Here is a 25,817-nt window from a genome sequence, read left to right on the forward strand (position 1 = left end):
TTATCATTTTTTTTTTTTTTTTTCATGGATCATGATAAGTATTGTTGACAATTGCTATATCTCTAGTTGACATGGAGATAGGTAAAAGATGATACTGATCAAAATCACTTTAGTTAAATATCGCATATCATTAATGGCTTGTAAAGTAGAAGAAAAATAAATTTAACCAAGTGGTAGAAAAGAATTTGGGAAACATTGATTTTTTTTTTTTTTATACCATGATTTTTTTGTTCAAGATGGGAATGGGGCATCCTATTGGATGCTAGACATTCACATGCCATCTCATACATTCCAACTGAGAGATTTTTAAAAAATTCTAACTGTCTCTTAAATGTAAGTGTTTGAATCTCACTTGCACTTAGTTCATTGGGTATATTTGCCATGTAATTCTTTTTTTATATATCAACAGTGAAACCTAATGTGTTGAGGAAAAACTCATTGCTTTGTAATTGGTGGAATTTATGAATTAAAATAACTGTAGAGTTGCTTTCTCTCACATTCTTTGGCAAGGTACAAATCCATTTCTCTTCTCCATATCTATTAGTTGCATAGGGTAGACTAGACTCTCAAGCCTTAGTAAAGCAACTCATCTAGAAAGAAACTCTTAAATAACATTAGTATTCCTCTGCTTATTTAGTCATTGCTTTCTGCTGTCATGAAATTCTCCCTCTCATTGGATTCAAGCAATGTCATCAGAATTGCAGTTGATGATTATACAACCTTTGTTTCATTATAAATTCATCTGTTAAAAGAATAATCATTATCTCTTAAAACAGAGTTTGCTAAAGTTAGCAATACATATGAAAAAATTTAAATGCCTTAAAATATTTCAATAATGGCATACATAGAAAGAGCTTGATGAGCTAAGAAAGAATTTCTTTAAATTGTTAAAATCCAATTAAAAAATAAGGAAGTTATGACTATTTCTTCTGTCTTGCATGTTTGAATATTTTTTCCCTCTTTAAGAACATATGCGTGTTGTCACATTTTTTTTTACACTACTTTTTCAGTAAAAGTGCTGTATCTTTTTTAAAACAAGATTAAGCAATGAAGTTTACCATATAAGTGTATTTTTGTGTAAGGAATCAGAATATGTTACTGAAAATCTCAAGAAATTAATGGTTCTTAAATAATCTACAGTTGCAGCATATTTATGTGTATTTGCACATAAATATGCTGCAATTCCTTAAAAATGGCATGTATCCATTAAAAGAAAAGACATTAGAGAATTTACAGTTGAATTGTGATGCATTTTATGTACAAAAAATTGAAATCGAAATCTAGAACTACTTAACAATGAATATATTGCAATATTGTTTGGTATTATTGTAGATTAACACCATCTGATACCCCTACTCCCCATCTGACCACCTCTCCAGAATATGATTCTACCTTTGTAGGTGGTCCTGGATATGACCTTAAACTATATCCAGTGGTGAGGCCCCAGCTTGCAGGCTTTGGGGAGTATGGAGCCACCCTTTAATTACCATTGCTCCCGGGTCGACTCTGACCCGGAGTGGTAGTACCTGTTAGGGTTCCAACTATGGGTTAAATAGAAACCGACTTGAAAACAACAAATATATTCTATTAAAAATTTTTTCTTCAAAATCTTTGAATTCGTCATTAAATAACCTGAAAAGGGTTGATATGCCGTAAAACAAAAATACCAACCAACCAACCAACCAACCAACCTTTGTAGGCAATTACATGCGAATACCCTGAAAAACTTTCATGAAAGATAAACAAAAATTATTTCAGAATTTAATGTAAAATGATTAATTTTGTGCCATTCTAGCATTTTAGCACAGTTAACCACTTTTCTATGGGAAACAAATCCTTTTTTTTTTTTTTTTTTTTTTTTTTTTTTAAGACAATTATGTGTTGTTTTAATAGGGTCTTTGTACAATTAAGGGAGGATGAGGAGGCTTGCTACTCTGACTTTGGGTTATAGCTAAGGGAAATTATGTGAAAACATCCCGAAGACTTGATAGAAACAAAACAAAAACAATTTTAGAATTTCGAATGGGGGTTAGTTTCACAAATTTAATGTAAAATAATTCACATCGATGTCATTCTAGCATCTTAGGGCAGTTAACTAATTTATTTTTTATGAGACTAGCATGGATACCTGGCATTTCCCAAGTGATCATGAAGTTCAGTTTGGACATAGCTGCTATACTAAGGATGTTGAGCACTTTCATCGATACCCTCACAACAATTTCAAAAATAAAAGAACGGGATCGCCCAACAAATAGAACAACCTCCCCACCAGAAGATAAGTAGTTATTCTTCGGATATTGAACACTTTTTGTTGTCTGTGTGCTGGACCCCCCGACCAAGTGGCCATACGATCAAAAAAAAAAAATTTAGTCATGGCAGCTGGGTTCAATCCTGAAACGTAAAAGAGGAAAAGAAATGAAAAAAGTTACTGGCAAACGTGCTTGCTGTTACGTGCTTGCTTATGACATCATGAAGCTGCAAAATAACATTTTTGAACATAGTTTCAGTTTGATACATGTGCATGACTTGCAAAAAATGCAACGCGAAAAGTGACCTCCCTTCCAAAATAATTGTCCAGTTAATCACCACAGAATTAATCTTCTTTTTTTTTTCCTTTTTTTATAATTTTCACATATTATGTATCCGAGGGATTACTCTTTCAATCTAGTCTGATGCAGCTGACAAAAGTTTTTAGTAGAGATACAAACACACAGATGACTTTCCTTTATATAATGGAAGTTAAATCCTGTGTATTTTTAAGGAAGGATCTATTTTTAGATGCTTATGTATAGCATACAGAGGAATTTTGTTTGGTGGGGAGCTTACCACTCAAACTTTGTGTTATTGTTAAGGTTAAAGAAGATTTTAGGAGGAGGTTTGCCAATCATACCTAGGGTTAGGATTAAGGGAGTTTTTTTGTTTTTTTTTAAGAGGGAATTTAACACTCATGTTTACAGTTAGTTGTTCATAATTATTAGCTTTTGAAAATGTTATGACTTAGATTTTGAACATCAAATTACTTTTAAATATGCAAACTTAAGTATATGTGAAACTTTACAAGAATTAAGACAAGCAGGGAAAAATAAAGTTTATTTAAAATAAGTGACGTTTTGGGAAAGTATCAAGTATTTTTTCCTTTCGCCCATCTATTTAAATATACATTTAAAAAAATTGCTAAAGCTAAAAAATCGTTTACGAATTTGGAATAAATTTGATTTTTATTTTCAATTATATTTCATGTCCTTTTTTTCTATCGAGTGACACATTATTTTGTATTTAAACTTTCCAGTTTAAGACGCTTTTTATTTCTTAATTTCACTAGAAACTCAGCACCCGTACAAATGCTTAAATATTGATTATTATTATTGTTTTTATAATCTAGTAGATAAGTACGCATTCAATAAAAATCCGTTGAAAAAAAATCGTTCGGGGGGGGGGGGGAAGAACTGTTGTTTACAGCCATGCTATCACTGCTACTAATACTAATACTACAAAACTGTTTTGCATCAAAAGTCAATAGAAATGATTTTTTTTTTCTCCGGATATGGTGATTTTAAATTGCTAGTTACCACAAGAAAAAACAACATATAGTTCTTTCTACTTTTGACGGATAAAAGCAGTACAAAGATTGTTTTATTTACTAGTGAGTGTCCAAAGAAAAAAAAAAATTTTTTTTTTCAAAATGTTCGATACTCGTCATGTTGAAGTTTAAAAAAAGAAACAAAAAAAAAACGAGTGGACAAAAAGTATTTCGAACACCTCAAACTATTAAAAATGACATCTCTTCTGGTTAATTTCCGAATTTCAAGACAAAATTCTTAATACAAGCGTGGTATGAGCATTTACAAATCAGGAGGGGGGGATCTTTACAAGACCTTACCTAAAACGCTGTTTTATAATGTTCACATTTTTATTACTTTATTTGCTTAAAACTCTTAAAATATATAATGTACATTATTTATTAATTAATTTGAAAGTATATTCATTTCTGATGGTGATATTTTGAGGACTTAAAAAACTGTTGTCAAATCGATGAAATGCATCAGAAACTGACAATCAGCATTAGTCAACAGAAACGGTCCAATTCTCCTTAACAACAATGCCCAACCACAAGTTGTTAAACTAACCCTGCTGAACGAATTGGACTACGAAACTCTGCCTCATCTGCCATACACTTCAGACCTCTCACCTAATGATTACCACTTTTTCAAGCATCTCAATAACTTTGTGTGAGAAATGCTTAAAAAATCTAAGCAATATCAGAAACGCCTTCAGCGACTTCATCGCCACCAGAACGCAAGATTTTTATGTTATTAGCATAAATACACTTGTTTTGTGTTTGTAAAAGTGTGTTGATTTTGATGATGCTTATTTCAATCAATAAATTTTTATTTGAGCTGTTCAACTGAATTTAAGTTTCAAACCACAAAAAATTTATCAACCTGATAGATCTTTGGTTGTTTTGCAGTGTGTGATTTAGCATTATAATGAAGGATGAAAGACATCATGCAGAACACATTTTTCAACCTTTGATACTTTACAAAATCTTTTCAACTCATGAATCATGGTATGACTCATCTTGAAGTCTTAAGTTTCCAAACTGTAACAGTGAGGTTTGCACTAGTAACGTTTTTTAATGCATTGCAATTCAGATTTTCATTCATCCTATAAGCTTTCTCATTTCTGAATTTTTATTTTATTATTGTGCTTGCATTATTCTGTTTTTTTTTTTTACATAAAACTGACAGAATCTGAAAAAAAATGAAATATATTAATGATATAACAGAATTTTTGTTATATATATATGCGCACACACACACACACACACACACACAAGGCTCTATAGACAAATTTACCTTTAGTTAACCTTTGACAACTAAATATTTTCATTTATTAGCCAAATTGAAAAGTTAATATCCAAACCCATGTAATGTTAGTTCACTTTTTATGTTATGAATTAAACAAATTTATGTAAAGTATTGTTTTACTTTTTAATTCGCTAAGACGATACAAACGAAATTTATCGGAGGAAATTTAAAAATTTCAAGAACAATTATAATCTGTTGTCCTGTTACTTGCCAAATATCACTCAGAATAATTCAGTTAACTGACAAATACAAATTTTAAAATCTCATCAGTTTCAATATCTATATATATCACAGTGACCTTGTCCGTCTGTGTGGGGAATATTTTTTATCAAACTGCTCTGTCTATTTTTGGTGTACAGACTTGAAGCTTTATCTATAAAGGATTTGGACCTGTGGAATATTTGATTTGATTTTTAGCTGGTAAAAATAGCTGCTAAGGAGTAAAAATTCTAACTTGGCAGGTGTAAGTCAACTAAGCATGTTATATCGATGCATATGAAAATATACATATATATCTTTAATAACTTTATTTTTTATACAGTACATATCTTTGTTTCAATTCTTGCTGATGGCACTTTTTTCTTTTTTTTTACTTTTGAAATAACTACTATATATTGGGTGCAATACATAATCAATAGACTATTGGCTCTATAATAACTCTGTAATCTGCATGAATTAAAATATAATATTTAAGCATATTTTAAAACCAGGGCATTGCTGTATATTGAGTACACTCTTAATAAAGAATTGGCTCTATAATAATAAATATGAAATCTGCATAACTTAAAATATCTTATGTAAACATATTTTATGACTGGGCAACACCAGTCGGCCTGCTAGTTAGTTACTAAATTTGAAACAACAACCTCATAACAACATTCACTTCAATTTTACTTGTTAAACTTTGAAAGGTGTCATTTAGAAATATCCAGTAAACTTACTGACAAAATTTAAATACAAATTTGAAGATCTCATCAGTTTCAGTTTTACTAAACTTGATTCATCAAGCAACCATCTCATGAAAACATTGTATTGAGTCTAGAGAGTGTAGAACTGTTTAGTTACTTGGACAAATATTCAGAATAATCCAGCCAACTGACTAATAAGTTTGAAGATCTCATTAGTTCCAGTATTATTAAACTTTAAACCACAATAATCTCATAAAAATATTACATTCATTTTAATTGTTACCTGGAAATCAGGTGTCATTTAAAAATATTCAGTCATGATTGCAGTTATTGTAACAGGCATTTACCTTATTTTCAATTTACCTGTCAAGTTGGTGGATGCCACTAAGAAATATTTGTGACATTAACTATAGTTATACTGATCTAAGATCTTAAAGTGGGATTGGAAAGAGAAATGTCCAGATGGTCTAACAAATGCACATTGTGTCTTTGTATTACTGAAATTGAACTTATTTCTGTTTCAAGCTGAAATTTTATCTTTTAAAATTTCTAACTCCATTTTCCTGATATTTAATTGTGGTTATCTTTTTATTCCCATTTCCGGTCCCACTTGAACACTTGCTCAATTTGAATCGTCAAATCAATAGCTTGTGACTTCAAATGTTTTTGTTTTCAAACAATATTGCTTTGTTTTCACTTTTGATCCACAGACACAATGTTAACTGGCCAGTCACACTGTCCTGGCCCCCAGCAATCTTTTTCCTGTCGTTTCCCATACACTTGTTAATGGATTTCTGTGGGTTGAATTCAGCCATATTTGGACCTTCAGAAGAAAACCATTAAGTCTGACAGACAAGCTGCTCTATATGTCATTATCTTCTTCTGTACAGAAAAGGCTCTCTCACACTCTAACAAGTATCTTTGGTTCCAAGAAAAGAATTCCAGTCTATAAAGCAAACCACTTACAAAGATGAGCAACTATGTTTTTAGATTACGACTTTTCCATAAAATATCAATTAGGCAGCAAAATTGGGTAAGTAGATGCATTGTCCAGACTCATCTCTTCTCATCAAAAAGCAGTGGAAGACTGCTATCGCTGCTATATATGTGGAACCTAAAGTTTTCTCTAGATTTGTTTTCACAGTGAGATTACTACCTGCTAGTTCAGAGATGATCCAGGAGGCTATAGCCACAGATCCATTATTACAGAAGATTCTACATTTTCATTTCACAAATTAGTCAAAAACGTGCACTGACCAGCAACTTCAGTAATTTTTTTTTTTTTTTTTTTTTTTTTTTTCAGCAAAGATTTTCTGTATCTGAGCAAAATCAATGGAACTCTCCTTTTTGCTGAACATGTTGTCCCATTCAAACTCCAGAACAGAATTCTCAAGCAATTTTATTATGAACATCAGGGATATATTAGGTGAAAGCCTTGGCATGTGGTTATATGTATTGGACAAGCATGAGCAAGCAGTTATAGGAACTTGTAAAGAGTTGTACCAAATGTCAATTGGTTGCAAAGTCTCCTCAGAAAACAATATTACATTCTTGGCCTACCACAAAAATTCTTTGGGCACAACTACCTGTTGATTTTGTAGTACCAAAAAATGGACAAAATTACTTAATTTTGGTTGATGCTTACAGTAAGTGGCCAGAAGATTAATTGAAAAAAAAAATACTTAATCAATTTACTTGATTTTTAAAATATGACATCTTCGTTTCATGCAAAGTTCTTACACCATAAAGATTTTTCTGTATTGCTGTTTTTTTAATCAAGTGTAATTCTAAATAATCACTGACTTTTTAAATTAAATAATCCTGTTTTTTTTTTTTTGTTGTTGTTGTTTGTTTTTGTTTTTTGCAAATAAACTGTAACATTTTTTTTAATTAAAAATATTGTCTTTTAATAAAATATTTTTTATATTACAAAAATGAAATTTAAGACTTTGGTTCTGATTTAGAATTACACTTACTTAAAAAAAAAAAAAAATACAGATAAATCTTTGGTGAATCTATTTGTCACAGAATGAGGATGTCATATTCCAAAAATTATGTAAATTGATCAAGTAGATTTTTTATTTTTTTTTTTTTTAAATAAAAAAAATCAAATTTTACGATGAAGTGAGGGAAGGGAACAGCAATATTATTTTAGATTGTGTTAAAATTCCAAGGCCGACAACTCCATTCAACCACTGAGATTTAGGAACCGTGTTATTTTATTAATTGCTAAAAATCATAAAAGTTAATTTTCGGTTATCTTTCAGATGCAAGGTTCCTTGTTTACTTGCGGTTGTAACGATGTAAGATTCCGTTGTACGGAAGACCAAATCGGCCATAATTTAAATATTTAAATTTATTTACTGAATTTAAATATTTAAATTGATATACTGTTTAAATGATAATATACGTCTACGATGTTTTTATTGGCGCTTTTCTTCGTATTTTTTAATAACATTTTTTTGCACCATTTACAAGGTTTTTTTTACAAATATTTTTTTTAATACTGTAATAGTAAAATTATTTTAGTAACATTCTATATTGGATACGTTTTTTTTTATGAAGTTTAAGTAAAAAAAGTTCACTTTTTTATTATTAAAAATACATTTCATGAAAACACTCATTATAAAATGTTCACGTTGTTTAATTAAAAGTTCTCAATTTTAATCTAATAGTTTTATAATTTTGTTATTTTGTTACAAATTTCTAATAAAGATTATTTTAATTTTAACGGTAATTTGGTTTTCATTATAAACTCCGTCATGTTAAAGGCTTTGAAATCACTTTAAATAGTAAATCAATTTTAATATTTAAAAAAAAAAGAGAAATCAACAGGAAAAAAATCTCGTGTGAAAACATTACGAGATACTTTTTCCGTATAATTAATAAATGTATCTTTATTTTACTATTACAGTATTAAAAACTTATTTGTAAAAAGAACTTGTAAATGGTGCAAAAAAATGTTATTAAAAATACGAAGAAAAGCGCCAATAAAACATCATAGACATTTTGGCCGATTTGGTCTTCCGTACAACGGAATCTTACATCGTTAAAACCGCAAGTAAACAATGAACCTTGCATCTGAAAGATAACCTAATTTTCTTTAAAAAATACTCTATCAATTTATATATTTTTGGAATATGACCTTTTTGTTCCATGATTAGTTTGCACATCATTAAGAATTTTCTGATTTTATTTCTTTTAAATAAGTGTAGTTCTAAATATGCACTGCATTTTATGTGAAGACTTGAAGGTATAAACATTCAAATTTCTTTGGATGTTTTTTAAACAGCCTTCGTTATAAAAAAAATAAAGTTTAGGAAAATTGTTGGTGCAAAGCACATAGTCACCAAAATATAAATGTTTTATTATTTCTGGTCTCCATTTGGAACATTTACTTGTAAATGCAATTGTCTGTTTAATTTGCAATATAAAGCCTTTATGATCATAGGTTTATTATTCACTTTTAAGACAATGTTCAAGGACAAATTTTAGTAGTTTGCTCAATGGGAATAAATAACATCTGAACGACAAATGTAATTAGATTAAAACACTGCATTTTAATTTATTTATTTGAAAAATATCTTTTATTTTCTTTTTTATTTATTTATTTTAGGATTTCCACAAAGATCTACCATCACTTTTAGCTGGAATCCTCAGTGTTATAGGTAAGAATCTTTTAAATTTTTCCATATTTAATTTCAAAGTTAATAGAATTGGTTTAGTCCAGATTACAGAAAAAGAGGCAACAGAATCTGGAGAGAATATATGAGGTGCCTTCAATAGGTTTCCAGACTTATCATAGGGGCACTTTTATTGATAATGCACACATGAAACTAGTCTCTTTCAAAGTAATCTGCTCCAGTTGCAATGTACTTGTACGATGCAAGCAACTTCTAGAAGACCCATGGAAATCTTGTGTGAGCGTGTCAATAACCCTCATCATAACCTCTTTTATCTCCTCAGTTGTCTCATAACAACAGCCTCTAAGGTTTTCCTTGAGCTTAGGGAATAACTAAAAGTCACAGAGAGCAGGGTCTGGACTTTAGGGAGGATGAGGAACTGTCTTGATACCCATCTTGGTTAAGTAGTCTGTGACAAGGATGGAGTTGTGGATTGGTGCATTCACGCAAATCTTTCACATCTTCAGTTCCTTGCAAATAATTTTGTGTACAGTTCCCACATTGACATCAAACTGTGCCCTTATTGTCTCTATAGACACAGAACTGGCCTTATCCATGAAATGCTTTATTTGGCCAATCAACTCTGGTGTTCTGACTTCCTTACTCGTTCCACACCTTTCATCATCCCTCACAGACTCCCTACCTTCCTTGAATTTCTTATGTCATTCAAAAACTGATGCTTGATTCATGCAAGATGGTCAAAAAGCAGTCTGAAGCATTCCATATGTTTCTGTGGCATTTTTTCCAAGTTTAAAACAGAATTTTATTGCATGTTATTCTTCTAAAGTGCCCTCACGTCCATATTGCATTTTTGAAATTCACCAGTTGTGACAATCAGGCTTTAGTAAAGTGTATTCTAATTCCTGCTGTAGCTGTTCATTTAAACCTGAAATCATAAAACTTTGTCAATCATCTCATGAGATGTATAGCAGTGACATACTGAATTTTCAAGAGCCTATGACAAATTTAAACGCCTGTACAAAAAAGTCTGTAAATTTATTGAAGGCATCATACTTTTATTGTCAGTAAGATAAGTCCAAAATATTAAAGATTAGAAATTAATGTTTCTTTAAAATAATAATAAAAAAAGTTGTATATGTTGTTGATTTTTCTATAACCAATATCACTTGGATAATACAAAGTATATGATCACAAGGAATAACTAAAACAAAAAAAATACCATATAATATTCGGTGGACTCTACGAAGTGTGTGTTTTTGAGCAGGGGTTGTGACTCTATCAAAGATTAACAACAATTCTCTTTGTCAAGTAAAAATGTTTGTGTGAAACCCTTCCAATATGTTTTGCATAAGAAATGACCACCAGATTTTCAACTGAAAGAAAAAATAAGTTTTATCTGTTCATTTGTGTTACATGCGAGCACGATTAAGTGTCAATACCAGTATGAGAGTCGGCTAAAATGTGTGATAAGATCCCCCCCTACTTTCCTTGATTTGATTTTTATTTGATCGAGGGGAAAAGCAGCAAATTCATAAATGCCCAATGGTTAAGTTACTAGCAGAAATGATGCAGATGACCAGCCCCTTGTCACATCACATCTATCTTTATCCCCTTACCCTCACCACATCCATTCTTCCTTCCTAAAGATAAAGAGACAGAAAGAGGGTAAGTAATTTGAAATAGAGTTGGTGCACAAATTAGACCACATGGGGGCAGAAAATATTTTTAAAAAAAAAAAAAAAAAAAAAGCATGCAGAGTCAAAACGCCACAGGATGAAGTTATTACCAGAATTTGTAGCGAAAAAATCACTAACTTTGCCACGCGCCCAAACTGCATGAGATAAAGAACCATGTTTACTACAAATCAAGGAATAGGCGTATTACCGCAAATCCTCCAAAACTATTAAAATGCTAGTAAGCTTGGAATTGAACAATGACTTCTCTTGAAGACTTTATTTCCTTTGGAGCGTTCACTTTATTTAGATTATACCTTTTCTAAGAGATAAGTACTCTGTGATTATTAATCCCCCTTTTATTCCGATCCTGTCCCCTCCCATGAATAGCCAAACTAAAATCTTCAGACATTTGTTTTCGGTTGACCACATTATTTTATATCGTATAAAGAAAAGAAAAAGAGAGAAAAGAAAGACATCGGTTAACTTGTTGAATTCCTTCATTTGCTCTGTTTTGTTTTGACCTGTTGGGACATTGTATTCTATGTTTTGTTTTGTGTTTATTAAATTTTATTGCATAATAAAATAGTCAATGTATTTATAAATACATACGTATAATTTTTTTGTGTCCAGTCATTTCTTCTTGTTTTGTTGAATTGTGCACTGGAAAGTTTTGATATCTTGACTATATCAGTTTTTAGAAGCCTCCGTAAATCTCTGCAAAAGGTTTGGTATTTCCAGCTATCGGAAATATATTCTTAGACTGTTTAAAGTAATAACTGGACCAGGTCCATCTGTTGTATGTACAGATTGATCGCTGGCTCTTGGCCTGCCAGATCATTAGGATTGGATTTAGATAACACAAAAAAAGAAAAGGCTTTAAATATATTAATACAAACTTTTTCTCCTCAAGGAGAGTAGATTCTTAGATTTTCTCGGCCAGAATTTCTTTTGATGTCTTGCTGCACTTTCCAAACTTTGAGTAGTGGTAGCAAAACAATAACACCTTCTTTTGTGCAACAGACCCTGGCTGTGCTTTTAAGCCTCTTCTTTTTCTTTTTTTAATTGCTACACATATTGGAGATGATGGTAGTGGGGTGCACAACCTTTTTTTAAGTCTTGATGGCTGATTCTGGTTGGCCTCTGTCATCATAAAAGTGCCACTTTCAGAGACAAGGTTTACACCATTACTTACCTTTCCCACTTGATGTGTAAACAGATTCAGCATGCCATCTTGCCAGTACTTAGTCTTGTTCTTTTTATCAGTTCTTCATTGTTAACAGATTTTATTATTCAAAGCTTCCTCTGTCTACAACCTGAAGATCATAGTGGATAATGTCAGGAGACAGCATATATTTTTTTTGGTCCCCCGACAAAAAGAGGGTGGACCTGTAAATTCACCCTTATCTGTTCGTCTGTCTACACTTTTCTCAATAAGTATGCCTTGGAATTTTTTGAAATTTTGCACAAACATTAAAAATGATACAAGTAAAAAAGTAACAGAACGGATTTTCTGGGAAAACTCTGGTTGCCTCCCTAGGGGTGCCTTTTGGGTTAAAATGGCTAAATTGACACTTTTGTGCTTATTAAAAAAACTAGACTACCTGTGACCTGTTGGGTCAGTATGTTATATTAGTTATGGAATTAATTTATGACCGTGACACTTGTGACGTAAAGAAAATAGTTTGTTTTTTTGGGGTTTTTTTGTGACAAAACAAAAACATTTCTATGAAAAGTATATTAAAATGAAAAAAGAATATAGATAGATTTCTATGAGTCCTTCTGTTTATAATTGTTTATTTTTGAAAAAAAAAAAAAAAAACTTACAGCCATTGAATTATAAGTGGTTTGCCATACTAATAGGTCAATGTGCACTGAACAGATACCATAATAACTTAAAGTTAAATTCAAATTTTGATATGTCTTTTTTTAAATGAAATTGTTAGTTCAAAGTACAGAATAGTTAAAAAAAAAAAATTTAAAAAAAAAAAAACACTCCCCATGTTAAGAATGACTTTTTAAATAGAAAATGAAAATAAAATGTAGCATTTTTTCATTTATTTTTAAACAAACATTCATGATCCATTGGGTCAAATATTTAATTAATATATTTAATTTATACGTTAATAATAAGGTTAATAAAACTAATTAAGACTATGCGGAAATGAACGATGTAAAAATGAAGCAGAAAGTATTAACAATTGTTTATTTGGATTATTTAAACGCGAAAAAAAACAATTGGGACGCTGAAAACATACACAGCAAAACAATATGTTTTATTTTCGCGGTGATTATTTATTTGTAATGCAAATTTTAAAAAACATTTTTTCGGGGTTATTTATTTATGTTGGTAGTGTAGAAGAAAATGTATGAATGTTTTTAAGAAAGGTGTATTAAAAAATGGAGAATAAATTAAAAAAAAAAAAAAAAGGAAGGCAGTGGGTTGTAAAAGAGCTGTTGTAAAATGCTCTTATGGTTGTCAATGGGTCAAAGTTGATTTCTTTGTAAGAAAATTGTGACAGTATTGTTGTAATACAGAATAGTTGCAAAACATCCCCACCTTTCCCATATTAAATAATAGTTTCTAAATAATAACGTTAATATTTCAGTGTGCAAATCAAATTCTGCAAAAGTAGCGATTTGTGTTTATTTGTTTATACTTTTATGGGTTTATGTTTGTGTACGCATGCGCAACCGGAAGTCGTAAACTGGATGTGGGGTTACAACACCCATTACAAGGTCATTTGAGTTTCATAGTTATATAGATTGATGCCTTGGATTTTTATAAAACTTTCTGAAAAGTTCTAACTGGTTTCTATATAATTTTGTTTATCTATACTTTGCAATAAGTCTTGGGTGTGCCCCAGGGGCTCTTTTAGGACTAATAAAAACACTCCATTTTTAGGACTATTTACCATATTTGTCCAAAATTTTCTATGTATGTCTATTTAACAGTTTTGCATGGTGCTGAACTCAAATTTAAATATGTTAAGGTCTTGGGGACTTTGGGGGCTAAATGGGAAGGGGTAAATAATGGACTTAGTCATTTCTTTTTTTTTGCATTACATATGTTAAAGCCTAAAACTGCACCGTTCGTTCATTTTCACCAGGATTTGATGTCCCCTGGGAACTTTTGGGGCTAAATGGGGAGGGGAGAGGCAGGGCAAATGCTGAACTTAGTCATTTTTTTCATGCCTCGTTCACTGTGCACTCACGGGGGACCATGCATGCTTCACTTGTTTACTAGTTGGTCAGGGATTACTTTATATGGGAATTATTTTCATGTCAGGGTGGCTTGGCAACCCCTTGTATAGAGAGACCGAAGTCATTCAGTTTCTGTTCTGGCATTCAGATTCTCTTGAGAAAAAAAAAATGCTTACCAATATGAAATTCCAAATAATTAACGTAAAACAAAATACTGATGTGGAAAAAAAAAAATTATAATTGCTGAGATTATTAATTGATTTGTGTAGAAAAACAAAATTATTTGAACACCAGTTTCGAAAAGTAATGAAATAAAAATGAGAGAAAATATTATTTGCAATACAAATGATAACCATGAAATTATTTTTTTACTCAATAATCCATTTCAAGTTGTAAAACAAAAAATTATTCACACATTTACTGAAATTTGAAAAACTCGTAATTACACATCTGCTAAATAGTAAATATCATATTCAGTTTAATATCTGTATTAAATGTTCGGATCTGTTGGGTGGCTTTCAGAAATTGATTTAAAAACTAACCTATCTTTGATCAAGTCTTAATTTATATTCTTCTTTTTCTTAAATCCATTCTTATTTTCTCCTATGTTTTCTCTGACCTTTTACGACCAAATGACCCTGCTGTCTCAACTGTTTTACATCTACTACCCCAAAACTCTCATCTATTCTTTCAATATGACCATACCAACAAACTCTCCTGTTCTGCACACATCTTATACTTTTCAGATTTAATAGATGCTTTAAAAAAATGTTGAAAAATAATACTCAGTATGAAGATTGCTGAAGCAAACAATATTTATCTATTGATAATTTCCTGCATTTTATGTACATGTTTCTATATGTTGTATTTAAGTAATGATTATCAATATTATGAAAACTAATTTTTATTATCAAAACAAGTAATAAATTCTAACAATTCAACAGATTCAAAAACGTTTAAAATTTTTTTTTTTCATTTCGATGTGATTCCAATAACTTTATCAATGAACATGTTACAGAGATTTACCAAAGTTTTAAAAATCAAAAAGATTAGTTTTGTTTTTTATTTTTTTTAATTATATCTATTGCTTCCACCCTGTCAATAAATAAGGATGATATTCTGTGTCTCACACATTGACACCCAAAATGCCTGGGTGAAATTTGTAGAGGGACCTTTATTATTGTTGTTTTGCAGACATAGATTTGGCTATTGATTTACTTTTACATTTTTTTTTTTCTTTTAATTTTTTTTTTTTTTTACAATGAACATGGCATACTAAGTCAGCCATGCAGTGAACTATGTTTACATTTTTCTTTTCTTTTTTAAATGAATTTTCGCATGAAATTTACCTACATTATTATTTCAGATGTAGAATCCAGTTGTAGTGATGACAAACAACAAAGGGATCGATTTCTTCTCTTAGTTTCTGGTATGGTGGTAAGTGTTTGCAAGCTTATTTTCTCTTATAAATGTGTCCGTGTTAAAGAAGTTGTTAAAATCAGAAAATTTGGAACACAAATTGAACATTTACTCCATAAAATATATTACAATTATTATAACTGATTAATTTGCAATTGAGATCATCAATCATAATCTGGTGCCAAATTGTTTATATGGATTTCACAGAGATGACAGGAGACTTGGGGTCAGTTTTTATTGATATTAAAGATGGTGTACAATAGCAGTGTTTGCAATCCAAGTTTCCTGCTTCGTTAAGTGCAATTAGAAGTGTTACTAATATATCACCTTACAGGATAGCAGACTGTGCCACAGGCTTGGTTTAATTCTAGGACACATCCATTATGGTTTGCCAAGACATGGATGCCAATGATGATTCTTATTATTTCTTTAAAATGTTTGCTCAACCTTTAACATTGTTTTCTAAATTCATGAAAATAAAAGTAACATTTTAAAAAAAAAAATTTTTGTAATGCATTTTGATTTTGATTTCAAATCTGAAATGTTAATACCAGATTTCTGCAGAAATTTTTTTTTTTTATTGAAGATAGTTTACATGTCTTTTTAATAAAATGTTTTTTTTTAATAAGTCTAAAACTAATCTGTAAAAAATAGCTTTAATTATTTAAATAATTTTTAATGGTATTTTTAAAGTTTTTTTTTTTTTTTAATCATCATGTCTTCATTACTGGTAAAAAATACTAGCAAATCTTTTAGCTGTTTTCAAATCTTTTCTAAAGATTGTTAAATTTAAGGAAAAATTAATTCAATTAAAAAAAATATACTATTTTCTTTTTTCTTAAAACATCAGAAATCCATTTCTTCCAAGGTTATTATTTGAAGGTTAAAAGCTAATCAATATAACTTCTAACAAAGTAGTTTATATTTTTTTTTTTTTTTTTTTTTTAAGAAAAGATATACAAAAAATGAATTATGGACCCCCCCCCCCCCCCAAATGATGCCTGGCAATATTTCTTTGGTGATTGACTCTTGTACTTTTAGTGGTTGTAGATTGGAACTTTCTTGGATGGAGGAGTCACCTCTATGGCTAGATCTTCATGATTGCTGATGATTAAAACACAGACAGTTGTAATAAAGTATACACTTTATTATATTCAGTGTTACATTCTGTCTGTGTCCGTAGGAGAGATAAACAGAGAGAGAGCCTAAACTGCTAGTAGCACATCGCATCTGATGGCTACTTACTCTTTGTAAGAACTACATTATAATTCAATCGGATCGCTATGACCTCTGTATTCCTTTTCTTTGAAAGCACATTCATTATTTACGTTTAAGTGCACATAGATTTTTAATTTATTATGGTCACTTTATTAGGGTAAAACCTACAAACATTTTCGTTTGTTAGTATTTTGATCCAGAAAAACTCTAAAAAAAAAAATTTTTTTTGTTTATTTAAGTAAATTAATAATCATTTTACATATTTTCTTTTTCAGGGTCTCATTCCTGATTGCATTTTAAAAGAACGATTGGATCAAGAGACACTGGAATGTGTTGGGCTTATTCAGTCTAAACAGCTTTTCCAACAGAAATATGTCAAAACTAAAACAAAATTATAGTAAGTATCTTTTTTTAGATTTTACATAAAATAATTAATGTCATGTATAAATGAAACTATTTATATTATTGTTGTTCATAAATTATATTTGTTATATGTTTCATTGATGGGACAGAGGCTGAAGCTTAGATAACAGTTCAGGACCTATCAGGTTGGTGACTCTCTTTTGAACCCTGTCAAGGTGTGAGAGACAAGTAGCAGATGCACCAGCTCAAATGTGACAACTCCATACATGGGCGAATGGTGGCCTTATAGAGGTACAGGATAACTTAAGTAGCTTTCTAGCACGGTAGAAAGAGCCCACCTTCTTCGCACCAGCTTTAGCAATGCTCTCAATGTATCTATTTCAGTTCATGTTCCCTGTAAACGTTAGGCCGAGGAGTTTAAAGGAAATACTTTTGGGTAATGTGTTCTTGGCCATTGCTATTGATGGCAGTGAAGTTTTCCTGTAATTATTGAAGGAAACAAGCTTAGTATTGGCAGCATTGAATGTGACCATTAATTTTTATTCCCATTCCACTACAAATTGGAGGTCATCCTCTAGTGTTTCTGCCATTTCCTTACAAATGTGTTCATTTGTTTTCCCCTCGTGCCTGTTATAGAGAGTGGTGTCATCAGCAAATATACCCATCTCAGAAACAATTTATTTTAATACCAAATGTTAAAATAATGTTTCTGGGAGTTTTCAAACTGCTGAAATCGGTTTTGCTCAGTCAATATTTATCTGTTGATAATTTAAACTGAATCTAACATTTTTAAATGTATGATTCATGTTCAAAACAATATTGTATTTCTAAATTTTGGGTTTTATTACTTGAAATTTGCTATTGTGCAAAAACACAAGTGGCAAAATTATTTCTTCTCCTAATCTTAAATCCAACATTACCATACTGTATTGACTTGCAAAAAAAAAAAAAATAATAATCTACGGAAATTTCTGAAATCTAAGCATATTAGATACAAATAAACTGAAATCTATAACTGATTTGTCCACCAAGTTTTAATCATGAATATCTACCAGTCTTCGTTTTTTTTTTTTTTTTTTTTTTTTCACTGTTTAACATATACACCTGGATATGGCATACTAAACTGTCTTGGCACTGCTCTGATTTTGGATACAATGGCCCCTTTCAGTCCAAGAATAGTCTAAGGATTGTTTTCATAGACATAGATAAAAAGGTGGTGGTGGTAGGGTTTAAGGTCCAGCGAGTGTGAAGCGCTTTCACAATCATGAAATTGTCTTTGCATATGATTGAAAGGTGATAAAACAAAAACTTGAGCATTCATGACTAAAACTTGGATAAATCAGACACCGATGAAGTTTATTTAGATTTCAGAAAGGATTGTAAATTTTATGAAAGATTACATGGATAGAAGTACTTAAAACTGTCTATGCGATTAGTACGCTATTTGAAAAAAATCCTTTCACTTGAATTGGTTATATTCTAATTCAAGGTTATATATATATATATATATATATATATATATATATATATATATATATATATATATACTAGCAAAAGTACCCGCCGTTGACTGGGTTCAAAAACAGCCTACAGAAAATGGACTCCGATTTATGAAAGTATGATAGGTTATGAAAAGGAAGGGTTGTAAAGAGATAGCTTCAAATTCGAGAGTATCAAAACCAAAGCAAAATATGATGAAAGTAAAAATAAAGTAGATAAACCTCATAATTTATTATACCATACCTGTTCACACTGAAACACTTATCACAATGTTCTGTGGATCTATATTAAAAACCTTGTTAAACTTTGTGACATATTTCCATTCTATGGAGGTCAGGCGCGAACGAACACCCCATAATTTTATTATACCATATTTCTTCAAACTGAAACATAATTATCAAAGTATACTTACGCAGATAGATATGAAAAGTCTTTATTAAAGTTTGTGCCTATTTCCATTCTATGGAGGCCAGGCGCGAATGCAGACCCCACAATTTTATTATACCATCCCTATTTAAGTTAAAACATACTTATCAAAGTATTCTTATATACATCTATATCAAAAACACTTGTAAACGTTTTTTTTTTTTTAATTTTTTATTTCCATACTTCGTGGACCAGGCGCGAACGCAGACCCCACAATTTTAATGAACCACCGTTCTGCCAGATCAAACCTACCCATTCCTGTGTCTCGATACATCTTCTATCATTATATATAATCAGTTTTTTAAAATTGTCAACCATATAGGAGCCTCTTCGTGATCAAACACACACACACACACACACATTCAGCCTTATATATATATATATATATATATATATATATATATATATATATATGTATATATAATGTTTTGAACATTAATTTTATGGTATCTCTGCCCCAGAACATTTATAATATCAATGAAATTTTGCACATTTCTTACATTTTGATTAGAAATACATTGGTTTTCAAAAAAAAAAAAAATATATATATATATATATATATATATATATATATACTTTTTTAAAATAATATATTATAATCACATTAATTCTATATATAATAAAAGTGGCACAAAGAGTAAAACACTTAACAATTGAGCTTTAAAAATGGATAAATTTGGAAAAATTTATTATAACTTTTAGATATTTAAAAATTATCCGTTCAAAAAATATATTCCTTAAGAATCAAGTATTTTCTTGGTGTCATTTTGATCAAGAACAAGTCAACATTTTCTTAAATGTTTTCAAATTTTATAGTCACAATTTTGAAAATTGTACATGAAACAGAAAAATATGTTTTTTAACAAATATATACATTTAGGATATGAGATAAGCAATAAGATTGAATGATACTTTTATTGTTGTATGTTCAATTGGAATAAGATCTTTAACAAATAGGTAGTGAACTTTAACTTAAAATAAATCGCAAAAAAAAATATTTTTATTATGCAAATATGTGATTTATTTCAAAGATTAATGTTTTTCATACAATTCTAACCATATGGCCCAATCTAGACGTCCAATTTTCACAAATTTTACACATTAAATTAGGCTGTATTTTGGCTATAATGTGTCAAATGTTGTCTTCCAAGTGGTCTGTTATGTGTGGTATATTAGCGTCAACATGAGACTTTGCATATCGTCAAAGAAATAATCTAATGGGGTTAAATCGCATATATGAGGTGGCCAGTTGGCAGGTTCATTTTGTGAAATTATTTTGGTTATCAAATGTTTCAGTAAATTGATCATATCATTTGCAAACACTGCTTGGGTATCAGTCTCTTTATGATGAATTGTCAAACCAAGCTCAACTCAAGATAACCGATCGCCAAATCTACAATTAAAGAAAATAGTTGTCAATTTAAAATTTGATAACTATAAAAAAAAAAAAAATACCCAGTATAATAGATTCCTGTATGTCATATTTTTCTTTAAAATTGATTATTTTGCAAATTTCCATCTCATAGTTTTCTTCACTTTTAGAACAAAACTGGCAACATCTGTGATTTGATAATTGTTAGTATTTAACTAACAAATTGAAGCTTCTCTCCTTTTTGTTTGATTTTTCTTTTTGCATATATCAACACTATCTCTTTTTCCTTGAGGCAAATATCCTGCTTTAATATTATTTCAAACTTTATGTATATCAACAATTGGAAAAGTAGATATTCGGAATGATATATAAGTATTTTTAAAGTGACATTTTTTTTTATTGACATTTGAGAGATGAATACCATAACTAAAAATATAATATATTATTAAATTGCATTTTAACAAATCGAATCAGTTTTGTTTGTAATTTTATTTAGCAATACCATATGTATTTTAGATTTACAATATCGATTTTTTTTTTTGTATTTTTTTGTATTTTTTAACAACCCAAGTCAATTTTTATTGAACTACATTCAACTACCTCTTTAAAACTGTGGAGAAAAAAAAAACAATGCTAAATGGGCAATTATTCAAATGAAAGCATTTGCTTCAAGGGAAAAGGGATAATTATGAACAATGACACAGGTGTTGGCCTGTAGAGACTCTCTTAAACAAAACATTCTTTCCTATGTTTGCACTTGATGATAGCTGGTGCTACCAGATCAGGCTGCCCTGTGGCTTCCTGAGACGAAATGCACCTACATTGACGTTTTTTTGTTTTCTGATCTTTTTTGTAAAACTTAATTATGTTCTGCAAAACCAAAAACAAAAACAACAGCCTATCCCCCCCCCCTTTTATTTTATTTTTTCCTACCTTACTCCCGGTCCTGGATATGACCTTAAACTACATCCGATGGTGAGGTCCAGCTTACGGGCTTGGGGAGTGTGGAGCCACCTCTTAATTGCCATTGCTCCCAGGTCCACCCTGACCCGGAGTGGTAGTACCTGTTAGGGTCCCAACTATGGGTTAAATAGAAACAGATTTTAAAAAGGAAAAGAAACAACAAAAAAAGAAAGAAAAAGAAAACAAATATATTCTATTAAATTATCTATTTATTTATTTATTTTTTTGCCCTGTCGGTAGGGCATGAGAACAAACCGACTGTCCCCCTGCAGAGGGTAAAAATCCCTCAATGGGGCAACCAGTTAGCCGTGGGTTGCTACCCGTAAAGTCTTAGGACGTGATCCTGGTGATTGAGCGAACCTAAACCAGGATACATAGAAGTTTAGGCACCGCAACACATTACTTTGGCCCTTACTTCGATTAGACGGGCGGTCGGAGAGGCCCGATCCGACCAATCGGCCAGTCACGCCAAGCCCCACCATATATTGCCCATTCCAAAAACCCACTACTAATACAACACATCCCCCCTCTCCCACAAATAACCCTACTCCCTAATATATGATGGAAAGCGGTCGCTGAGGGTCAATCGATTAGGTGTGAATATCGATGACGAGGCTGTAAACCCCTCAGGATTGCTACAGATCCCATAGCAATATCAAGAGAGAACAGATAATCATTATGATACCACCAAAGTCGGTTATATCATCATTGTATCCCTGTAGAGGCTGGGCGAATGGGTTTCCCCCCAGGCTCTTCCCAAATAGGACTCCGAGGTGGGTGGGGGAACAAAGATGACGAAAAAAGAAAACAAAATATATGGCTTATTCCTCCCAAAAACCACCTAACCACCCAAAGAGAACCCACTCTGATGTCTCTGACATCAGTAGCTCTGACGAAGAGACGATAAAACCAAGGAACTCAACATTCGTAGTAATAGAATCAATGGAGGAAACTCCTTTGACCAAACTATCACCTTTTAAAATTGAAAAAAATCTTAAAACTCTAAAACCAAAGTCTATTAAAAAACAATTTAACGGCAGCCTACTAATAGAAACCCATAACAAAGAACAAACTAAAGAAATATTGAAACTAAAATTATTTGAAAACATCAAAGTCAAATGCTACAGACATCCAACCCTAAATACCTGCAAAGGAGTAGTGAAAAGCCACGAACTTGCACTTTGTCCCTTGGAGGAAATCCAGACAAACTTACAGAAACAGAATGTGTTAGATGTTCGCAGAGTTCAAATTAAAAAAAACGGTGAGAAAATCGATACCAATACATATATACTAACTTTCGATTCCCTCACCATACCCAAAGAAGTGAAAGTCGGATATATGAAAATAAATGTAGAAATTTATATTCCAAACCCCCTCCAATGCTTCAAGTGCCAGAAGTTTGGACACCATCAAGATCGGTGCACACGATTACCAGTGTGTGGAAGATGTGGAGAAAGTGGCCCACACATTGACTGCAGAAAAGATTTCAAGTGTGCCAACTGCCTGGGAAACCATGGCGCTGGCTCTAGATATTGCGAAATATGGAAAAGAGAAAAAGAAGTGACCAAACTAAAACATATAAAGAATATATCCTACCCAGAGGCCAGGAAAATCATCGAAACTAAAACATATGCAGATGCAACAAAAAAAACTAATCCAATCAACAATCAAAATGGTCATATACATGTAACGGATACAACTGACAAGAAAATTGATGTCCTAAGCAAACTAATAAAGGAAATGAAAGAACTATTAGAAGAAATGAGGAAAATGAATAGTGCAATGTCTGCAACCAATCCAAGGATAATATTAAGTAAAGACACTACTGAACCACAAAAAGAAACAAAACCACAAACCATTTCTACAAAAACAACCGAACAACCATCAAACACATCACAAGCCAGAAAAGAATCAAAAATCCCCCCCAGACAAAAAAAAAAAACAAACAAAAACAGGAAAAGAAAGATCCCGATCTATATCTCGAACAGGGACTCCGACAGAAAATAGATTTGAGGGATTGGAGACGATGGAAGTTGAACACAATTCCAAATGATGAACAAAATATTACAATGGAATATCAGAGGGATAAAAGCAAACCAAAATGAACTCACATTATTAATAACAAATATGAGCCCAGCACTTGTCTGTCTACAGGAGACCTTTCTGAAAGAAAATAATACCATCAACATAAAACACTACACATCTTACAACTACATAAATAAAGATACGGACAGAGCTTCTGGAGGCACATCAATACTTGTGAAGAATGAAGTCCCTCAAAGACAAATAAATATAAACACAAACTTGCAAGCAATTGCAGTTTCAGTGACTCTACATAGAACTATAACACTTTGCTCAATATACATCCCTCCAAAAGATACAATCAACGAAACTGAGATAACTCAATTAATAAAACAACTCCCTAAACCCTTTTTTCTACTAGGAGATCTCAACAGTCACAATGTAATATGGGGAAGTAAAGAAACAAATAAAAAAGGAAAAGAAATAGAAAACATAATAAATAAAAATAATCTATGCCTCCTTAATAATCAAAACTACACCTATATGTACCCAGCAATAGGTACTTTCACCGCCATTGACCTTACCTTATGTGATCCTTCCATATATATGGACTATGACTGGAAAGTACACAATGACACCTGTGGGAGTGATCATTTCCCAATCATCCTGGAAAGTCTAAGTACTAGCACTGAACAAAAAACACCCAAATGGAACCTACATAAAGCGGATTGGGAAGACTTCCAGGAACAGTGCAAAAACCAATTAATTATCGAAAAGAATGATGAAGATGACCATTTGAACTACTTCATTAAAACACTCACAAACATAGCAAATAATACCATACCGAAAACAACCAAAACCAACAATCACAACAAACCTTGGTTCACAAAAGAATGCAGAAAAGCCATCAGAGCTCGACGAGCTGCCTTGAGAAAATTCGAAAAGTATCCAACAAGCGAAAATCTGGATTTCTTCAAAAACAACAGAGCAAAAGCCAGACGAATCATAAAGGAATCCAAAAGAACAACCTGGAGAAATTATATATCCAAAATTAATGTGAATACCAAGGCGAAAACAGTTTGGAACATGATGAGGAAAATAGAAGGAAAGTGTAGTAGTACACCAATATCCCACATCTCTAAAGGCAACAAAATATACACCGATCAAAAAGACATTTCCAATAACCTGGCAGATAATTTATCAAAAATTTCATCATGTGACAGACAAACAGAGAAATTCAAAAAGATTAGAGAAAAGGAAGAGAAAAAGAAAATTCTATTTAAATCACAAAATACTGAAAAATACAACCAACCTCTTACCTTGCCTGAATTAAAAGAATCGCTAACCAAATCCCATGACACAGCTACAGGGCCCGATGAAATTCCATATGAAATCCTCAAAAAACTTCCAGAAGCCTCAATGAAATACCTACTTGAAATTTTCAATATTATATGGTCCAGTGGAAACGTACCCGAGACCTGGAAAGAGGCCACAATAATACCAATCCCCAAATCTGAAAACTCAAACATCCAATCCCAATCAAGTAACGTCTCAGATCCATTGAATTTCAGGCCAATAGCTCTAACAAGCTGCATTTGTAAGACCATGGAAAAGATTATAAACAAAAGACTAATCTGGTTCCTGGAAACAGAGAATCTTATTACAGAATTTCAAACAGGATTCAGGAAAAACCGAAGTTCAATAGACCACATAGTCAGACTTGAAACCTTCATCAGAGAAGCCTTTGTAAGGAAAGAACATTTAACAGCAGTGTTTTTTGACATGGAAAAAGCCTACGATACTGTGTGGAAGTACGGTGTTACAAGGGATCTGAAGGCGCTTGGACTAAAAGGCAGAATGCCAATTTTTATTGAAAATTTTTTAAAAAATAGACGGTTCAGAATAAAGGTTGGCACAGCTCTCTCGGACTTGAAAGAACAAGAGAATGGAGTACCTCAAGGGAGTATACTGTCAGTGACCCTGTTCAGTATCCGAATTAACAACATTGTAAAAAACCTTAACCCTGGGGTAGATTGTTCCCTATATGTGGATGACTTCCTAATATGCTGTAGATCTAGATATATATCTATAATAGAAAGGAAGCTTCAATTGTGCTTAAACAAAGTAATGAGATGGACAGAAGAGAATGGATTTAGATTCTCCAAAAGAAAAACGAAATGCATGCATTTCTGCAAACTAAAGAACATGCATAATGATCCTGTCCTAACCATGGAAGG

At 31.5% G+C, this 25,817-nt stretch overlaps 1 protein-coding gene across 1 annotated transcript in view; it reads left to right on the top strand.

Annotated features, from left to right (window-relative positions):
* Positions 1–25,817, top strand: part of LOC145255844 (THO complex subunit 2-like) — a 310,358-nt gene that overhangs the window by 25,965 nt on the left and 258,576 nt on the right. Inside the window, exons 3-5 of the mRNA XM_080114588.1 lie at positions 9,393–9,444; positions 15,664–15,734; positions 17,210–17,331. Of these exons, the coding sequence (XP_079970714.1) occupies positions 9,393–9,444; positions 15,664–15,734; positions 17,210–17,331 (245 nt within the window). The remainder of the gene's footprint in view (positions 1–9,392; positions 9,445–15,663; positions 15,735–17,209; positions 17,332–25,817) is intronic.

The sequence above is a fragment of the Euprymna scolopes genome, chromosome 3, assembly GCF_053919585.1.
Source record: "Euprymna scolopes isolate OS-2025 chromosome 3, ASM5391958v1, whole genome shotgun sequence".
NCBI classification, from domain to species: Eukaryota; Metazoa; Mollusca; class Cephalopoda; order Sepiida; family Sepiolidae; genus Euprymna; species Euprymna scolopes.